This window comes from Monodelphis domestica, chromosome 8, assembly GCF_027887165.1.
Source record: "Monodelphis domestica isolate mMonDom1 chromosome 8, mMonDom1.pri, whole genome shotgun sequence".
Lineage (NCBI taxonomy): Eukaryota > Metazoa > Chordata > Mammalia > Didelphimorphia > Didelphidae > Monodelphis > Monodelphis domestica.
Genome location: NC_077234.1, coordinates 47,087,326 through 47,102,883, shown reverse-complemented (window position 1 = coordinate 47,102,883; position 15,558 = coordinate 47,087,326). Strand labels below are relative to the sequence as shown.

The 15,558-nt window shown below is 39.0% G+C and overlaps 2 protein-coding genes across 2 annotated transcripts in view; one reads left to right on the top strand and one right to left on the bottom strand.

Annotated features, from left to right (window-relative positions):
* The window catches only part of CLRN1 (clarin 1), a 53,223-nt gene extending 49,288 nt beyond the window's left edge, over positions 1-3,935 (bottom strand). Inside the window, exon 1 of the mRNA XM_001363120.4 lies at positions 3,414-3,935. Coding sequence (XP_001363157.1) covers positions 3,414-3,666 — 253 coding nt within the window. The 5' untranslated portion in view covers positions 3,667-3,935. The remainder of the gene's footprint in view (positions 1-3,413) is intronic.
* Positions 1-15,558, top strand: part of MED12L (mediator complex subunit 12L) — a 625,295-nt gene that overhangs the window by 68,333 nt on the left and 541,404 nt on the right.

Here is a 15,558-nt window from a genome sequence, read left to right as displayed (position 1 = left end):
CTAATCATCATCTACTGGTTTTATATGGTGGCTACTCATGTGGCCATATCCCAGCTGTCAAAGAATTGAAGTTGAATAGCACTCAAAGGACAAGGGAGAGTTGTAGTGGGTGTGAACAGACCTCAACACATTACTGAAAAGAATTATATTGGACAAATGGTGTAAAGGGTGCCATCAAACAAATGATTGAAAAAGAAGATAGATTGCTATATGGTAAGCATGAAGGCCAACCAATGGACAGTCCATGCATGCCATCGGTTTCCTTATGGCATCAAGAGGATGTGGGAGGGGACCAAACATTAAGTAAAGAGTAGTATAGCATGAGAAGGCAATGCATATGTTGAGATTTGTGTCATTGGAGAAAATACCCCCACTGGTGAGAACACATCTATTTGAATATCTGAGTAATAGCATTTTTAATGCGAAGATAAAAAGAGCCTTATGTTATTGTGGTAATAATGAAAACTTTCCAGGTGCAACAATGATAATCTGTAATACTAAAGTGATTAGCAATCATAAACCATGGGAAGCATTTACTCAAATGAACATTATGCTCTCTGGAGTCCTCTGAATCTGCTTTGCCCTTTCAATTTAAACACCACAACTCTTCCCTGTTCAATCTAAGAGACACAGAAAGCCCCTCTGATATATCTGGGTGAGGATCTCAGGCAGTATACAAGATCAAACAATGGAAAGAGAATTGACTCTTGAATCAGAGGACCTGGGTTCAAATCCTTCCTATTGCATGTTGTTCTTGAGTCATATCTAACCTTCAACCATTTGGAGTTTCCTCCCTCCCTCCCTCCCTCCCTCCCTCCTTTCCTCTTTTCCTTCCTTCCTTCCTTCCTTCCTTCCTTCCTTCCTTCCTTCCTTCCTTCCTTCCTTCCTTCCTTCCTTCCTTCCTTCCTTCCTTCCTTCCTTCCTTCCTTCCTTCCCTCTTACCCTCTGTCATAGAATCAAATTTGTATATTAGTTCCAAAACAGAAGAGCAGTGAGGACTAGGCAATGGAGGTTAAGTGACTTGCCCAGGGTTACCCAACTAGGAAGCCTCTGGGCCTGGTTTTCCATCCATTGAGACACCTAGCTGCCATCCCCACCTCCCATTTAGGATTTTCTTGGCAAAGATCCTGGAGTAGTTTGGCATTCCTTTTTTACCTCATTTTTACAGATGAGAAAGCTGAGACAAACAAGGTGAAGTAACTAGTCTAGAGCCACCCAGTTACCTAAGTGTCTGAGGTCAGATTTGGACTCAGGAGGACTAGTCTCACTGACTCCAGGCCCAGTGATCTCTATCCATTGGTGAGGATCTATTCCTGTGGCAGACATGACCTATTTAATCTTAGCAACTTGATCTCCTTAAGCCCCAGTTTCCTCTTCTGCCTGTTGGAGATTCATTAAGCCAAGTACGTAAAGATAGTCCTTTACAAAGAGTAAATTAGCACGCATCAGATTCTCTTTCCTAGTCTAGGAGAAAGAGAAGTTAATGGTTACCCGAGGAGCATAAGAACCCTGAGAGACAGGAAGAAGAAAGAAGAAACAGGGGTGAGGCCAGCTTAGGACTAGAATAGCCAGCTGCTTCCATCCGAGGGTGCCAGAGAGTCTTAGAGCCTGGGATAGCCTTCCAAGGATTTTTCTAGGGCCATTTTGTCCAAGAAAAATGAAGCGACCATAATAACTCAACCACCAACTTCATTGCCAAAGCTCATTTTCAAGCAAAAGTCACACACACATTGGAACTGCTGGTGACTCACACGTGCTGTGAAAACATGTCCCTCATCTTTTTTCTTTTTTTTAATATAGTTACAAATCATGTGCTACTCAGCTTTGTGCTCCTTGATCAAGGCAAGCTTTGCCCCTTTCCCAATTCCATTACCTTACTGAGTCCAGAGTGAAATCTACGCAGCGCCTTGGCTTCATCATCCAGTTGTACTTCCTAATAATCTCTTGAAGGACAGATAATGAGTTCTCGGGCTAGAGTGGGGTTCTGTGAACACTCCTCTCACCTGGTAGCATAGGTGAGTTGAATGCTGGCATTCAGTGACAATCAGGAAAGTAATGAAGGTAGTGGGGGTAGGAAGGGGCTGGAAATATAAATAGACCATTGCTGAAATTTAATTAGAGACAGCAAATGTTAATAATAAATTCAATTAATTTTGGCCTTCGATGCGGGGGAAGACAGGATAATAACTCATTTAAAATGCCTCAATTAGCAGCTTTTTTTCCCGAAGAGTGATTTATGCCAGTAATGGACTAGCAGAGTTCTCAGAAGATTGCTCCGAACCACCCTTCCTTTAAAAAAAAAAAAAAAGGTCTTTCTGAGGACGTGTGGTGAGAGACGCATAACAAATTATTCCTTATACATTCCCATTTATTATTTTTGCACGTTCCCTTGCTCATTTTTTTTATAACTTCTTCTCGAAGCCAAACAGGTTATAAATATCCGAGCCACCACTTTTCGACCGAACCTGAGGCTAGTCTTTCTCTATCTTTTATGTGCTTTTTGAAGGTCAGTTAATTGCTACATTCTTGAATCTCAGAGGCATTCCAACCTCTCCCTGCCCCAGCTCAAGTCGGTGATTGGTCTTAATATCTACAGTGTTCTTTCAGAAGAAGAAATAAAAGCTATGCACCAGCCACCAGTGGGTTTTCAGCATCCCCATTTAACCATGTCCATTTCAAGGATGTGGGTATTTTAAGATCAAAGCATAAACACAAAAATGAACAAGTTCTCATAAAAATATTATTAACACCCTCTATTTCCTCTCATTAACAGGACCTATTACCAGAAATATATATTTATTCGATATATATGTATTTTTAAAGAATCCTTACTTTCTGTCTTAGAATCAATACTGTCTATTGGTTCCAAGGCAGAAGAGGAGTAAGGGCTAGGCAATGGAGGTGAAGGGACTTGCCCAGGGTCACACAGCTGGGAAGTGTCCGAGGTTACATTTGAACTCAGGAGTTCCTGACTCCAGACCTGGTTCTCAATCCATTGACCCACCAGTTGCTGTGTGTATTCGCGCGCGCGCGCGTGTGTGTGTGTGTGTGTGTGTGTGTGTGTGTGTGTGTGTGTTTGAGAGAGAGAGAGAGAGAGAGAGAGAGAGAGAGCAAAGCATAAACAAAGAAATGAAGAAAAAATAATATCAAACTCTCTTTCCTGTCTTTAGCAAGATCTAGTACCTGAAATAAATATTAATAGCAAGGATGCATTTTAATTCTAATTTTGATAGCTTGAATAAGGTCTGTCAAGAGAAAGGATGCTCTGCAAGCTATCCCAGTATTTTGACAGCATTTCATACCTGCTTATAAAGACCAGCTTGGATGGCCAAGCTGGACTCCAAAGAGTACATCCTTCACCAGTCAAGGCACGTGCACAGGTATTCAATAATTCAAGCCTGATTGTTACTTACACGAGAACCGGAAAGGTCTTGCTCCTAAGCCACACTGTCTCACCCCTTCCCCGTGGAAAAGCCCATACTGGATCTCCCCGGTAAACTTCTCAAGCTCTTGTCCAGACGCATTGACAAGCAGGGCCCCGGTCTTGCAGAGAATCTTGGCTTTGACCCACAGCTGGGTTCCTAAAGCCATGATGACACCAAAGGAGCATGCAAAGCTCAGGATACCGGCCATGCAAAAGATGACCTTCTTCTGTTGGCTGGGCATGATTGGGAGCCGACGTCCCTGGAGAAAGCTTCAGAGAAAAGATGCTCTAGAGAAAGGGCACCGAGCAACCCCTCCGATTCCCATCATGGAATCTGCTCCACTGAGTGCCGGGCTTTCCAGTCCAGGAGAATCCTCCCCTCATTAGTTGCCTTGCTTGCAGCACTGGAAGCATTCCTTTATCTCAGGCTTTTCTCTCAGTTTTTTTCTTCTTGTCTTTCAGTTTGGAAACTTTGGACGAGGCATAATCTATAAAATACAACTTTGCAAATTGCTCTGAAGCGTGTCCTCCTCCTCCTCCTCCTCCTCCTCCTCCTCCTCGGTGTCACTTGGTAACAAAGGTTTAAGATAACAGATGGAGCCCTCTGTGTAATTTGATGAATGCCTCCTCTCTTCTCAGCCTTTTGTCTGATTGGATGAGTTGAAACCTCTAGAAATAGGGTTGGCTCTTCTAAGTTATCAGCAACCTGAGGAGTTGGGGGTTTGGTTTTTTTTCTTAATGAAGGTTTAATTATGGGAGAGCAAGAGTAAGAGGGACTAGAGAATATCTATGTCTATATCTTTTCTTTCTTATTTGTAGATATAAAATCTTACTCATTTAGATCATTTGTAGTTTTCATCGAAAGAACAGGGACACTGAATTATACAACTAGCTTAATTTTTTTTAAATTAACCCTTCCATCTAAAATTCATTCATACATATTGGTTCCAGTGCATGAGCGGTAAAGTTTGTGGAGGTTAAGTAACTTGCCCAGGGTCACATAGCTTGGAAGTGTCTGAGACCAGATCCAAATACCTGGTTCCCAATCCACTGGTCTTCATGTCATGACAGGAAGAAGAGGTCTGCGGTGCTCTGGAACCCCTACATCCAGTTTAAGGACAGTTTTGAGGTCTGTCTAGCTCCTGGAGCAGTTTGAGTGTCATCGCCATCACCATCAGCAGCAGAAAAGGCATGGCTACCATTTATATATGGCACCTACTCTAAGTAAGGCACCATGCTAGACCTTTTACAAATATTAATTTGATTGTCACAACAACCCTGGGAGTTAAGTGCTATTATTATCTCCATTTCACAGAGAAGGAAACTGAGGCAAACAGAGGTTAAATAACTTGCCATGGTCAAAAATCCTCACCCAAGTGTCCAAGGCTAGATCTGAACTCAGGTCTTCCTGACTCCATGCCCCGCAGTCTCTCCACTCAGCCAATTAGCTATCATGACTGGTCCAGGATCAGAAACAATTGTGAGCGGAATCTTACTCAAGAGAGTCTAAGGATGCAATTGGGGAGCTGCTGAAGTTTTCTAATCTGTAATGTTCCAATGATGGGCAAGAGGAGCTTGGTAGAGAAGTAGCAAGGCAGAAGGAAAAAAAGGTATTTTGTATAAAGAGGGGATGTGGACAAAGAAAGAACAAATCGGAAAGAACAGAAGATTTCTCTGACCTACTGTATAGAGATAGCAGAGTTGAAACTTCAGATCTGAATTTCCAATAAGAATCTTCAGCTCTGTGTGGGAATATTCCTGTTGTAGGTTGGTACTCGGGGAAAAAAATCTTCTGGTTTATGAGGCAACTGGTGGTACAGTGGATAAAGAAGTAGACCTGGCATCAGGAAGTCCTGAGTTCAAATTTTGCTTCAGACAATTACTAGTTATGTGACCATGCACAATTATTTTTCCTCTGTCTGCCTCAGTTTCCTCATCTTTACTATGAAAATAATAATAGCAACTACCTACCAAAATTATTGTGAGGATCAAATGAGTTTTCATTTGTAAAATGCTTTGCAAACTTTAAAGCACTATGTAAATGCTAACTATTATTATTATTGCTAAACAATAGCAATGTAAGATTAATTATGTTTCTTCTTGAGTCCTTGAAGAAACTAGCCGTCTTCATGTATCATTTTTTTTAATACTTGTGCCTTTGATTTTCTATGAAACTTGCAGTCTCTTGAAAATAGTTTACTAACATCTATATATATAATCTCATTTGTTCCTTATGACAAGGTGAAATTATTGTCCCCACTTTGCCAACACAGAAACTGAGGCTGACAAGTAACTAGCTCAGAATCCTACAGCTTATAGAAGAGTTTCAGAGGTGCCACCAAAAATACTTCTCTTGGTCCTTAAAGTCCACTTAAATTTTTAAGAGCAGCTAAACAGAATTTGATCAGACTTATCTAGTCTTACTTCAGGTCACTCTGGGGAAATCGTGGTCACACAAAAGACAAACTATGTACTTTAATCAACTCAAATGCTTCCTTCTGTACATAGCCTTTCCTGATCCCCTCTTCTTCCCTGGCTGTTAATGCCTTCCCCTGCCCGACCACCACATATCTATTATGTATTTTATACTTATATTTGTATATATTGTATCCTACACTAGAACATAAGCTCCTTGAGGGCAGGACCTGTTTCACTTTTGTCTTTATATTTCCAGAGTCAGACCTGGCATGAAGTAGGTGTCTAAAAAATGCTTATGGATCAATTGGTTGGACTTTTCCAATGGATCTATAACCTTACCAATATGGCTACTCCATTATGGGCGAAGAATGCAACCCATCTTTACTTTCTCATCCTGAGCCACTCTTGTCCATGTATTCCCTAAGTCTCCCATGGGAGATCTACCCAATACACAGCAGAAGTCTTTTAACATTCCATGGAAGGCATTGTAGTAATCGGGCTCCCACTGAGTACCCTTTCCTTCTTGCTATATGTCTGGTCTACTTATTCTTTTCCATTCAGACATTTCCTACATAATAGCATTTATTTCATATCTTGTATTCAAGTCATCATTGGGAAGATGTACCAACCCAATTAACATTTGTCACCTTTCTCTGTATTACTCTTTGGATCAACCACAATTTTGATTTTTCATACATTGAGCTAACCCGGGAGTTTCAGCAATAATTCACCCATGTTAGAGAGACATAGGTATTAGACCTAAGATTATATTTATATAGGAACCTCCCAGGTAAAGGAGCTATAACTCTACCAATAATAATAGCTAGCATTCATATGCCATTTTAAGGTTTTAAAAATATTCAATAGTATCTTACTTTTTCTTCACAACGATGACACATGAGTGTTATTATCATTTTACATATAAGGAAACTGAGGCAATCAGTGACTGTGACTTTCTCAGAGTTACAGAGCTAGTTAAAGGACTGAGGTCATATTCGAACTCACATCTTGCTGATTCCAGATGCAGAATTCTGTCTACTACACTGCTTAGTTGAAAATGTAGGTAGATAGGTTTTCTGCATTCTAGAGTCTTAGAGAATTGCCTGAGAGCTCTAGGAGATTAAGTGACTTAGCTAGAGTCACGGTATGGCTAAAGTGAGACTTGAACCTAACTCTGTTAACTCTGTCCACCATGTCATGCTGCCTCTACTCCCTGGAAGAAAATATAGGAGTTGGATTTTTGTTTCCAGAAGAATCTTGGGACCATTGAAAATGCCACTCAGTTTTCTAAATGCAATCCAGTTTGCCTTCGTCTTCTTATCTGATTTTAGCCCAGGCTTACAGCTTACTGGCCATTTTCAGAGAATGTCTGAAATATATTTATGGATGAACTAACGCCATAGATTGCTGAGAATATATCAGAGTCCAGACAAAAGACTCATAGAGGGGCTGAGACCTCAGAAGACAGATAGTCCAACTCCATCCTTTACAGATGAAGCAACTGATAACCTAAGTAAGTTAAGTGCTTCATCCCAAATCTCACAAACAGAAAGTAGCAGAGGTGAGATTTGAACCCATATCCAGTCACTACAAACCCATCACTCTTTCTACCATACCACCTTGCCTCATCATTCATTACCTAATTTTTTTTCCTGTTTGGATTACTGTGAGTATCATTAAGGAGGTTCAACAAAGTTTGGGACTTGATAATCATCGCCATATATCTTCCACCAAGGAATGCACCTGGAGGACAGGGAATCCATCCTTCTACCTGAATGCCGTGGACCCAATCCATTCCTTCAACAAGCATTCATTTTCTCTTTTCTTTTTTCTTCTCATTTTTGTTGTCATGCAAAACACACTTCCATATTGGTCATTGTTGTAAGGACAAACTAACACATAACCAAAACCCTAAAATAAAACCCAAAGGACACTGATGGGAAAGAAGACTCCAGCAGTTCTTTCTCTGGAGGCAGATGGTATGCCCCATCATTAAGACTTTCAGGATTGTCCCAGATTATTGCGTTGCTGAAAGTGGCCATGTTTTCACTGATCATCATGGTACAATTTTGCTCTTATTGCATACAATGTTCTCCCAGTTCTGTTTATTTCACTCATCTATTTTCTAAGTGCTGCCTACGACCCAGGCATTGTACAAGACGTTAAGGCTAGCTTACAAAGACAAAAAAAGGCAACAGTCCTTGTCCTTGAGGAATGTCCATTCCTTTGGGAGTACAAGGGCAGAGGCAGGAATATGTTCTAGTATATACAAAGTAACACAAGGTATTTTGATGTGGGTTTGGTGGTAGTCTAGAGGGAATTGGAATAGTCTTTCTGTAGATGACATAATTTGTAAATTTGAAGGAAACTCAGTGATACCATGAGTCTGTATCATGCAGACTCTGAATCTGGAGTCAAAAAGACCTGTGTTCAAATCTATCCTCAGAAACTTACTTGCTGTGTTAACCCTGGAAAAGTCATCTAACTTCTCCCTGCCTCAGTTTCCTCAACTCTCAACTAGGGGTAATAATAGCACCTCTCTCCTAGGGAAGATGAAATGAGTTAATGTTTAAATTTATAAAGAACTAAGCATGGTACTTGACACACTGGAGTTATTTAATAAATGTTTATTTCCTTCCTTTTTTTTAAAAAACTCTTACCTTCCATGTTGGAATCAATACAGTGCATTCATTCCAAGGCAGAAGAATGGTAAGGGCTAGGCAATGGATGTTAAGTGACTTGCTCAGGGGTACACAGTGAGGAAGGGTCTGAATCCACATTTGAAATAGGGACCTCCTGACTCTAGGGCTGGCTCTCCATCCACTGAGCCATCTAGCTGCTCCTGATTATTTCCCTCTTGTAGAAATCTAGGGATTCATCAGGGCAGGGGGAGGAGGGAGAACATTCCATTCACAGAGATGGGAAATGCAAAGCTTTATACAATTAAGACAACATAGTCCAGTTTGGCTAGAATGTCAAGTGGGGAAAGGGGATTATTAATGATTTACCAATCCTGGAAAGGCCACACTGTAATGGATTCTAAATGCCAAACAAAGGAATTTATATCTCATCCTAGTGGCCTTTGGGAGCCACTGGAGTGGGATATGATACTTTAATACCTGCGTCTTGGGAATTTCAATCTATATGGTTATGAAGGATGGAACAGAGAAGGGAGAGACTGAATTCAGGGAGCCCAATTAGGAGGTTATTGAAATAGGCGAAGCAAGAGGCAAAATGGACCTCAACTGGAATGGGTAGAGAGACGAGAATAAATGGGAAATATATGGTGAAAGCAGAAAAGACAAAACATCACAATTTATTGACAGCAAAGGATGGGGAAGAGGGCAGAATCAAGGATGACTCCAAAGCTGTGCATCAGGATGATAGGAAAGATGGCGGTTTCCTCCATAACCAATCAATAAGCATTAATTATTTGCTCACTGTGTCACAGTCACTAAGCTAGAGGGAGGTCAAGAGAGATAGGGAAGTTAAGATGTTTGGGGGCGAAAGAACACAGGTTCTGTTTTGAACATGTTGAGTTTGAGGTGCTGTGGTGTATCCATTTGGAGATGTCCAAACAAAGATGGATTTGGAATTGAGTAGAGACAATAGACCTGAATTTATATATTTGGAAAGTGTCTACACAGAGATGAAAATTGAATTCTTGGAACCAGATGTGATTGCTGAGAAAACACTAAGAGAGCAGAGGAAAGGGTCAAAGTCGAGAACTGGGGTACCTGCACACAAAGGGATATGAGTAATATCCCGCAAACTAAGAAATGTCCAGATATGTAGGAGGAGAATCAGGAGTGAGCATCATCTTGAAAACCAAGAGAGGAGAAAGAGTTTTAGGAGGAGGGGATGGTCAACCGAGTCAAATGCTATGGATTAAAAAGAAAAAAGCTTGGAATATAAACTGAAGCTGACAATGAACATATGCTATCATCATAGAGATAACAACGTTTGTAACTGCTAAATGGCATTTTAGCAACTGTTGGATTTCTGGCTTCTAAGCTGTTTGTTATCCTGGATTTTTCCTTCTTCTTTTTCTTTATGATGCTAGGGAGTTTTCCTTGTATCTTTGCAATAATTGACTTATTCTGCTAGCTTGTGATGCTGACCTCCTGGTCAATCTGTATCCTATACTTTTTATAGATAATTGGAACACTGAAAAGAAATTCAAGGGGAGGACAGGGAAATGACATTTATGAGCTCATTGGACAGTATTCAGAAGAAAAATTACAGACTATTAAGAGCAAATAATACTCCAAAATTCTAATAAAGAAAGAACTGCAAATCAAAACAACATTGAGGCTTCTCTTCATACCTCTCAGTGATTTTACAACTTTCCTTTTTAATGATTTTGTGGTAGTTGTTCTTCCCACTTGCATTGCTGTAATCATTGTGTATATTGAGTTCTTTCTGTAATCATTGTGTATATTGTGTTCTTTCACTTAGCAAAGATGACAAAAGACCGGAATCAGTGTTGGAAAAGTGGTGGGAAGATAGGTACACTCATGCATCGTTGATGGAACTGTAAATTAGTACAATCATTTTGAAAGGCAACTTGGAATTATGCAAATAAGTGACTAAAAACCTTATAATCTCTGACCAAGAGATGCCACTATATACTTCAAGGGAGTCAATAATAGAAAAACCCCATATATCATAATATATGTATAGTAACAATTTTGTAGCAGCAAATAAAAAGGAAGCAAAGTATATGCTCATTGATTGGGAATTGGCTAAAGAAATTGTAGCACACAAATGCAATAGAATATTAATGTATGGTAAGAAACTGCAAATATGATAAATAGAGAGAAGCATGGAAAAACTTAATAGGAAATGTAAAGATTAAAATTAATATAAAATAACTAAAGTATTATATTTTGTAAAGTTTATTAATAACAACTAGAGTAAAAGGTACTTAAACCACCTAGCCTGCTCATGAAAGAAGAAGAGCAGAGACACTGAACTATATACAAATGTGACCACGCAAACATGGTGGAGAGACTAAAGGGAATTTTGAAAAACTCTAAGGGACTTCTGGGGGATGAAGTCCAAAGGTTCAAAATCTCCATTTATACAGAACTGAGGCAAAGTAAAATAAGCAGAGACACGATAACAATATACACATGACTACAAGGTAATGGACATCATTTCAAAATAATTGAAATGGAATGTTGCAAAATTATAAGGAATAAACATGACTCTATCCCTCTTTTTCTTTAAAAAAAATGTTATAAAGAATGGCACCTTAAGAGGGAAAAAGAGAGATACAGGAAGAAATTTAGAAACCCCAAAATAAAAGATAGCATCAAATTAATTTTTAAGAATACTTTTACATCCTTGGAAAGGGTCATTTTAGGGGAATTGAAACATCAGTGAAAAATGAGAAAATGGAAGCAATAAGGGCTGAAAGGGAATCAATCTTCCTATTCTTCGACAATAGACCTCTTTTTGTCCAGCAGGGTAGTGGAATTGAGTTGGGCTGAAATTATGTCCTAGACAATCTTTCAAGTGAGATTGTGAATGAAACACTTCAGTCCTGAACAGAGTTCTCTGCAGTCATTTGATTTTGAGGATCTTTTGAACCAGATTCCTTCCATTCAACCAAATTCTGACTATTATTTTAAGGTTTCAGCTGCGAAGGGGTGAAGAGTTCATATATTCAACATTATCTTTTGAGGGAAGGGTAGAATCAAATGAAAGGGTTTTTTGTTTGTTTGTTTGTTTGTCGAGGTATGTTTATAGTTATGTTTAGAGGACCAGATGTTAAAGAGACTGAAAATTAGGGAGGAGGGGGAAGTTTGGAGGAGCAATTTCCTAGAGGAGGAGCTGGAAGGAAAGAGGATTAGGGTACAAGTTTCCATTAGAGGGATTTTAGAGGCCATCAAGTCTAGGGCTTTCATTTTACAGCTGAGGAAACTGAGTCACAGAAACACATAATTTGTTTAGGGTCACATAGATAGTAACTATAAGAGCTAGGATTTGAATCTAGACCTTCCAGACTCTAAGCCCTCTGCCCTAGCCACTATGTCTCCATTTCCCTAACTGTAAACTGGTCATTATAAAAATCATTGTAGTAGCAACAAAAATCTCATCTGGTGGCTAGCTTTCCGGCTAAGCTGTTCCTTGATAGATCAGATTCATCCTCAAAAAGATGAAGATCTTTTTTTTTAAAAAGAAAAAAAATACTCAATTGGATACTCAACTGATTTAAGACTTGCACCCCTGCCCCAAGCACATACAAAGTATTTATTTTCTTTGATTATCTTTTCTGCTTGTCCATTATTCCAGTCTGCTGAAAGGGGCAGACCTATTTGATGATTTACACAGTCAAATTTCTAAGCTTTAAAAACTATCATGATTTTTTTCTGAGTATCTTCTGATTTCATACTTATGGTTATAGCTCTGCCCTGCACCCAACTCAGTCCTTTTAAAAGAGTCAGAGGGGAGATGGAAATTGGGGGAGGTGACCAATTTCCCTATTCTTAAGACAAGAGACCTCCTTTTCTATCTAGTTCATTGTCCTCCTCTTTGAAGAAAAGCTTCCCGGCAGATTTGATTGAAGCTTGACTGATTGAAGTCACTAGTGTTCCTTAAATAGCTTTCTAATTCTCTAATGACAAAAAGGGATTTGAAAAAAAGAAAGAAAGAAAACAATCCAACTCCACAAGAAAGAATGGATTGATTTATTAGGAGGAGAAATTACCACATGTGCTGGATTCTGATTGAAGCTAATATCTGTAGAGTTTGAATTAATGGATTAAAAGGGTGGGAAAAAAGGAAAGAGGAGAGCACAGTTTGTTGGGAACACTGGTGACTGGTCATTCATTTAGTCTGTTTATTTCACTGGTTTTCAAGGATATTAATAAACTAATAAAGACTTCTCAATTTGAACTAGGAAGCTTGGCTCAGTCCAGATTAAGTCTGATTTAAAACCTGAGGTCATGAGTTCAAGTCTTTGCTCTGCTACTTATCTCCCGTGTGGTCTTGAGCAAGTCCCTTTTTTATTTTTCTGGGTCTTAGTTCCCTCCTCTGTAAAATTAGAGTATTGGACTAGATAATATCTGAAGTCCCTTCTCACTTAAAATCTATTAACCTCTGAGTATAGACTGATAGATGTGAGAAACATTCAAGAACAAGAAAGTAAAAATGATTATTGTCTCCAAACATCCTCACAACAGACAACACGTTCTTTGAGTCTATTTGTTGCATTTTGGGTTTTGCATTCCAGCACTGAGCACATAGTAGGTACTGATGAATGCTTTTTAAATTCAGTTCAGTTAAATGGCTCCCGTTTCCCCTCATCATTTCTTTGGAGAATCTTCTGATTTCACACATATATAGTTATAGCTTTGCCTTGTACCCTGGCTCAATCCTGTATTCCAAGACTTCCCTCTGGAAAGAGTCAGAAGGGAGATGGAAACTAGGGGGCTGGAGTGATCAGTTTTCCTCTTTTGGTTCTGCAGAGAGGCAAAATTGAGTTGGGTTGAAATCATGCCCTAGACAATCTTTCAAGTGAGACTGTGTAAGAAACACTTCGGGCTTGACCAGAGTTCTCTGCAGTCATTTGATTTTGAGGGTCTTTTGAACCAGATTCCTTCCATTCAACCACATCCCAAGTTGGGGATTCTACATTCCAGTTGTTGTACTGAGTTTGGAGGGAAAAGGAATAATGAATACCAATTCTTCTGTTATCAAAGGAGTGAGGTTTAGCAGCCTCACTCCCTGGATAGCTATAGAAACACTGGCACTAAACTCTCTTTTTATTTTTTAAAATTTTAACCTGTTTTGACTGTATCTAAGCCAAAAGAACAAGTTTATTTGGGTTGACTTGATAATGTACAGTAAATTTCTTTCTCAACATCTCTGTGTATACAATGTGTCTGTAGGAGCCACAACACAATGAATTTTCTGTTAGAATGGACTGACACCATTATTAACTCTTACTCGATCCTTGAAGTTGGAGAGATGGAGGAGTAGAGTTCAGTTAAAACTAGAAATTTCATATCTAAAGTTCAATGAGGCACTTAACAAAGTTTCTCACAAATCTAGCTCTAACCTGGAAGAAACTTCTGAGATCAGCTAATGTTCAAGAATTACAAAATCTTCTCAGCCAACCTTAATCTATTGGTTTTCCACTTCTCCCTCTGCCTTCCCTTACCAAAATTCTGTTCTTTGTCCATACCGTGAACTCCAATTTCTCCAAGGCTCAGTATCTCTCAGGCCATCTCCCCTGAACTAGTCACTCTCGCCTCTTCCCTGTTTTGACCTCTCAATGAACCAGTTCAACTCTACATTGACTTATTCTCTTGGGTCCTTAGTCTTATCAGTTTTCCTATTGTTCCCTGAAAATTCTCACCAATGGATCACCCCCACCATTTGCCACCTTCCCTCCTACATGTGTTGCTAAAGGAAGGTGAAGAAAGCCACACCACCATTCTGATTGGGTATACTAAGAATTTATGCTATGCAACTGCAACTGGGCTCTCTCTACTGCAAGGCAATCCTACTATATTTCCCTTATCAACTCACTATCCCACTCTCCAAAGCAACTCTTTGGAGTCTTTTCTTTTTGCTTGTTTGCCTTTTATTTTTTTAACCCTTACCTTCTGTCTTAGAATCAATTTGGTGTATTATTCCAAGGCAGAAGAGCATGAGGGTTAGGTGATTAGGATTATGACTTGCCCAGGGTCACACAGTTAGGACTATGTAAATTTTTGAAGACATGAGATATTTGACTCTGGTCTTTGTATCTCCAGCTCCTAGCACAATTCCTGACATATTGTGGCCACTTAACAAATGCTCATTGAATTAATGCCACTCTTTGTGTGACCTTGAACAAGTCACTTTAACTTCATTGGATCTCAGGTTCTTCATGAAAAAATGTTCTGTGATGAAGACACACTAATGAAATTTATAGACAACAAAGCAGAGATATGTGGCTAAGTAAGTGGATGATAATAATTTCGAATATTCTTGACAGCCTTGAATGATGGTCTCATGCTAGGAGAACATGAATCAAAGGAATAAATGTGAAGTCCATCATTTAGGTTTTTAAATCAATTTTTAAAATGTGTTTTATGAATACATTTTGTTTCTATATTATAGTTAAAGATTACTCTTCCTTCCTGAGAGGTCTCATAACAAAGTAGAACATTAAATTTAATTAATAATACAATGATGCCCTCTGAAAGTGCCTAGAACTTTTCACATCTGTAATACTTCCCTTTTTAAGAAATGAATATAAATATATTTCCTCTTCCTTCCCCACAACTCCATTAAACAAACAAACAACAAAACCCCCCAATTTCTTGTAGCTAAATTGCACAGTCGAGCAAAACAAACCCCTTCAGGGCTATATGCAAAAATCAGAAAGATCTTGTTCTGCACCCTCAATGCATCATCTCTCCATAATGGTTTCATTATCAGTCTTATCATATTAGAAGTCTGGACCAACATGGCTTGATAACAATCCTTGTGGGAAGAAAACAAAAACAAAAAACAACTCACTCATTCCTATACCTGGAAGCATTAGTACATGGTATTTGAAAATATGGGATGCCATATTTCAAGAGAGTTACTAGTTTCTCTACAATTGTTCACATTTATATGATATGGGGATATAATTTATATAATAATTTAATTATTATAAACCATTTTGTATATATTAGTATATTTGATTTTTACAATTCTATAACGTAAGTGGT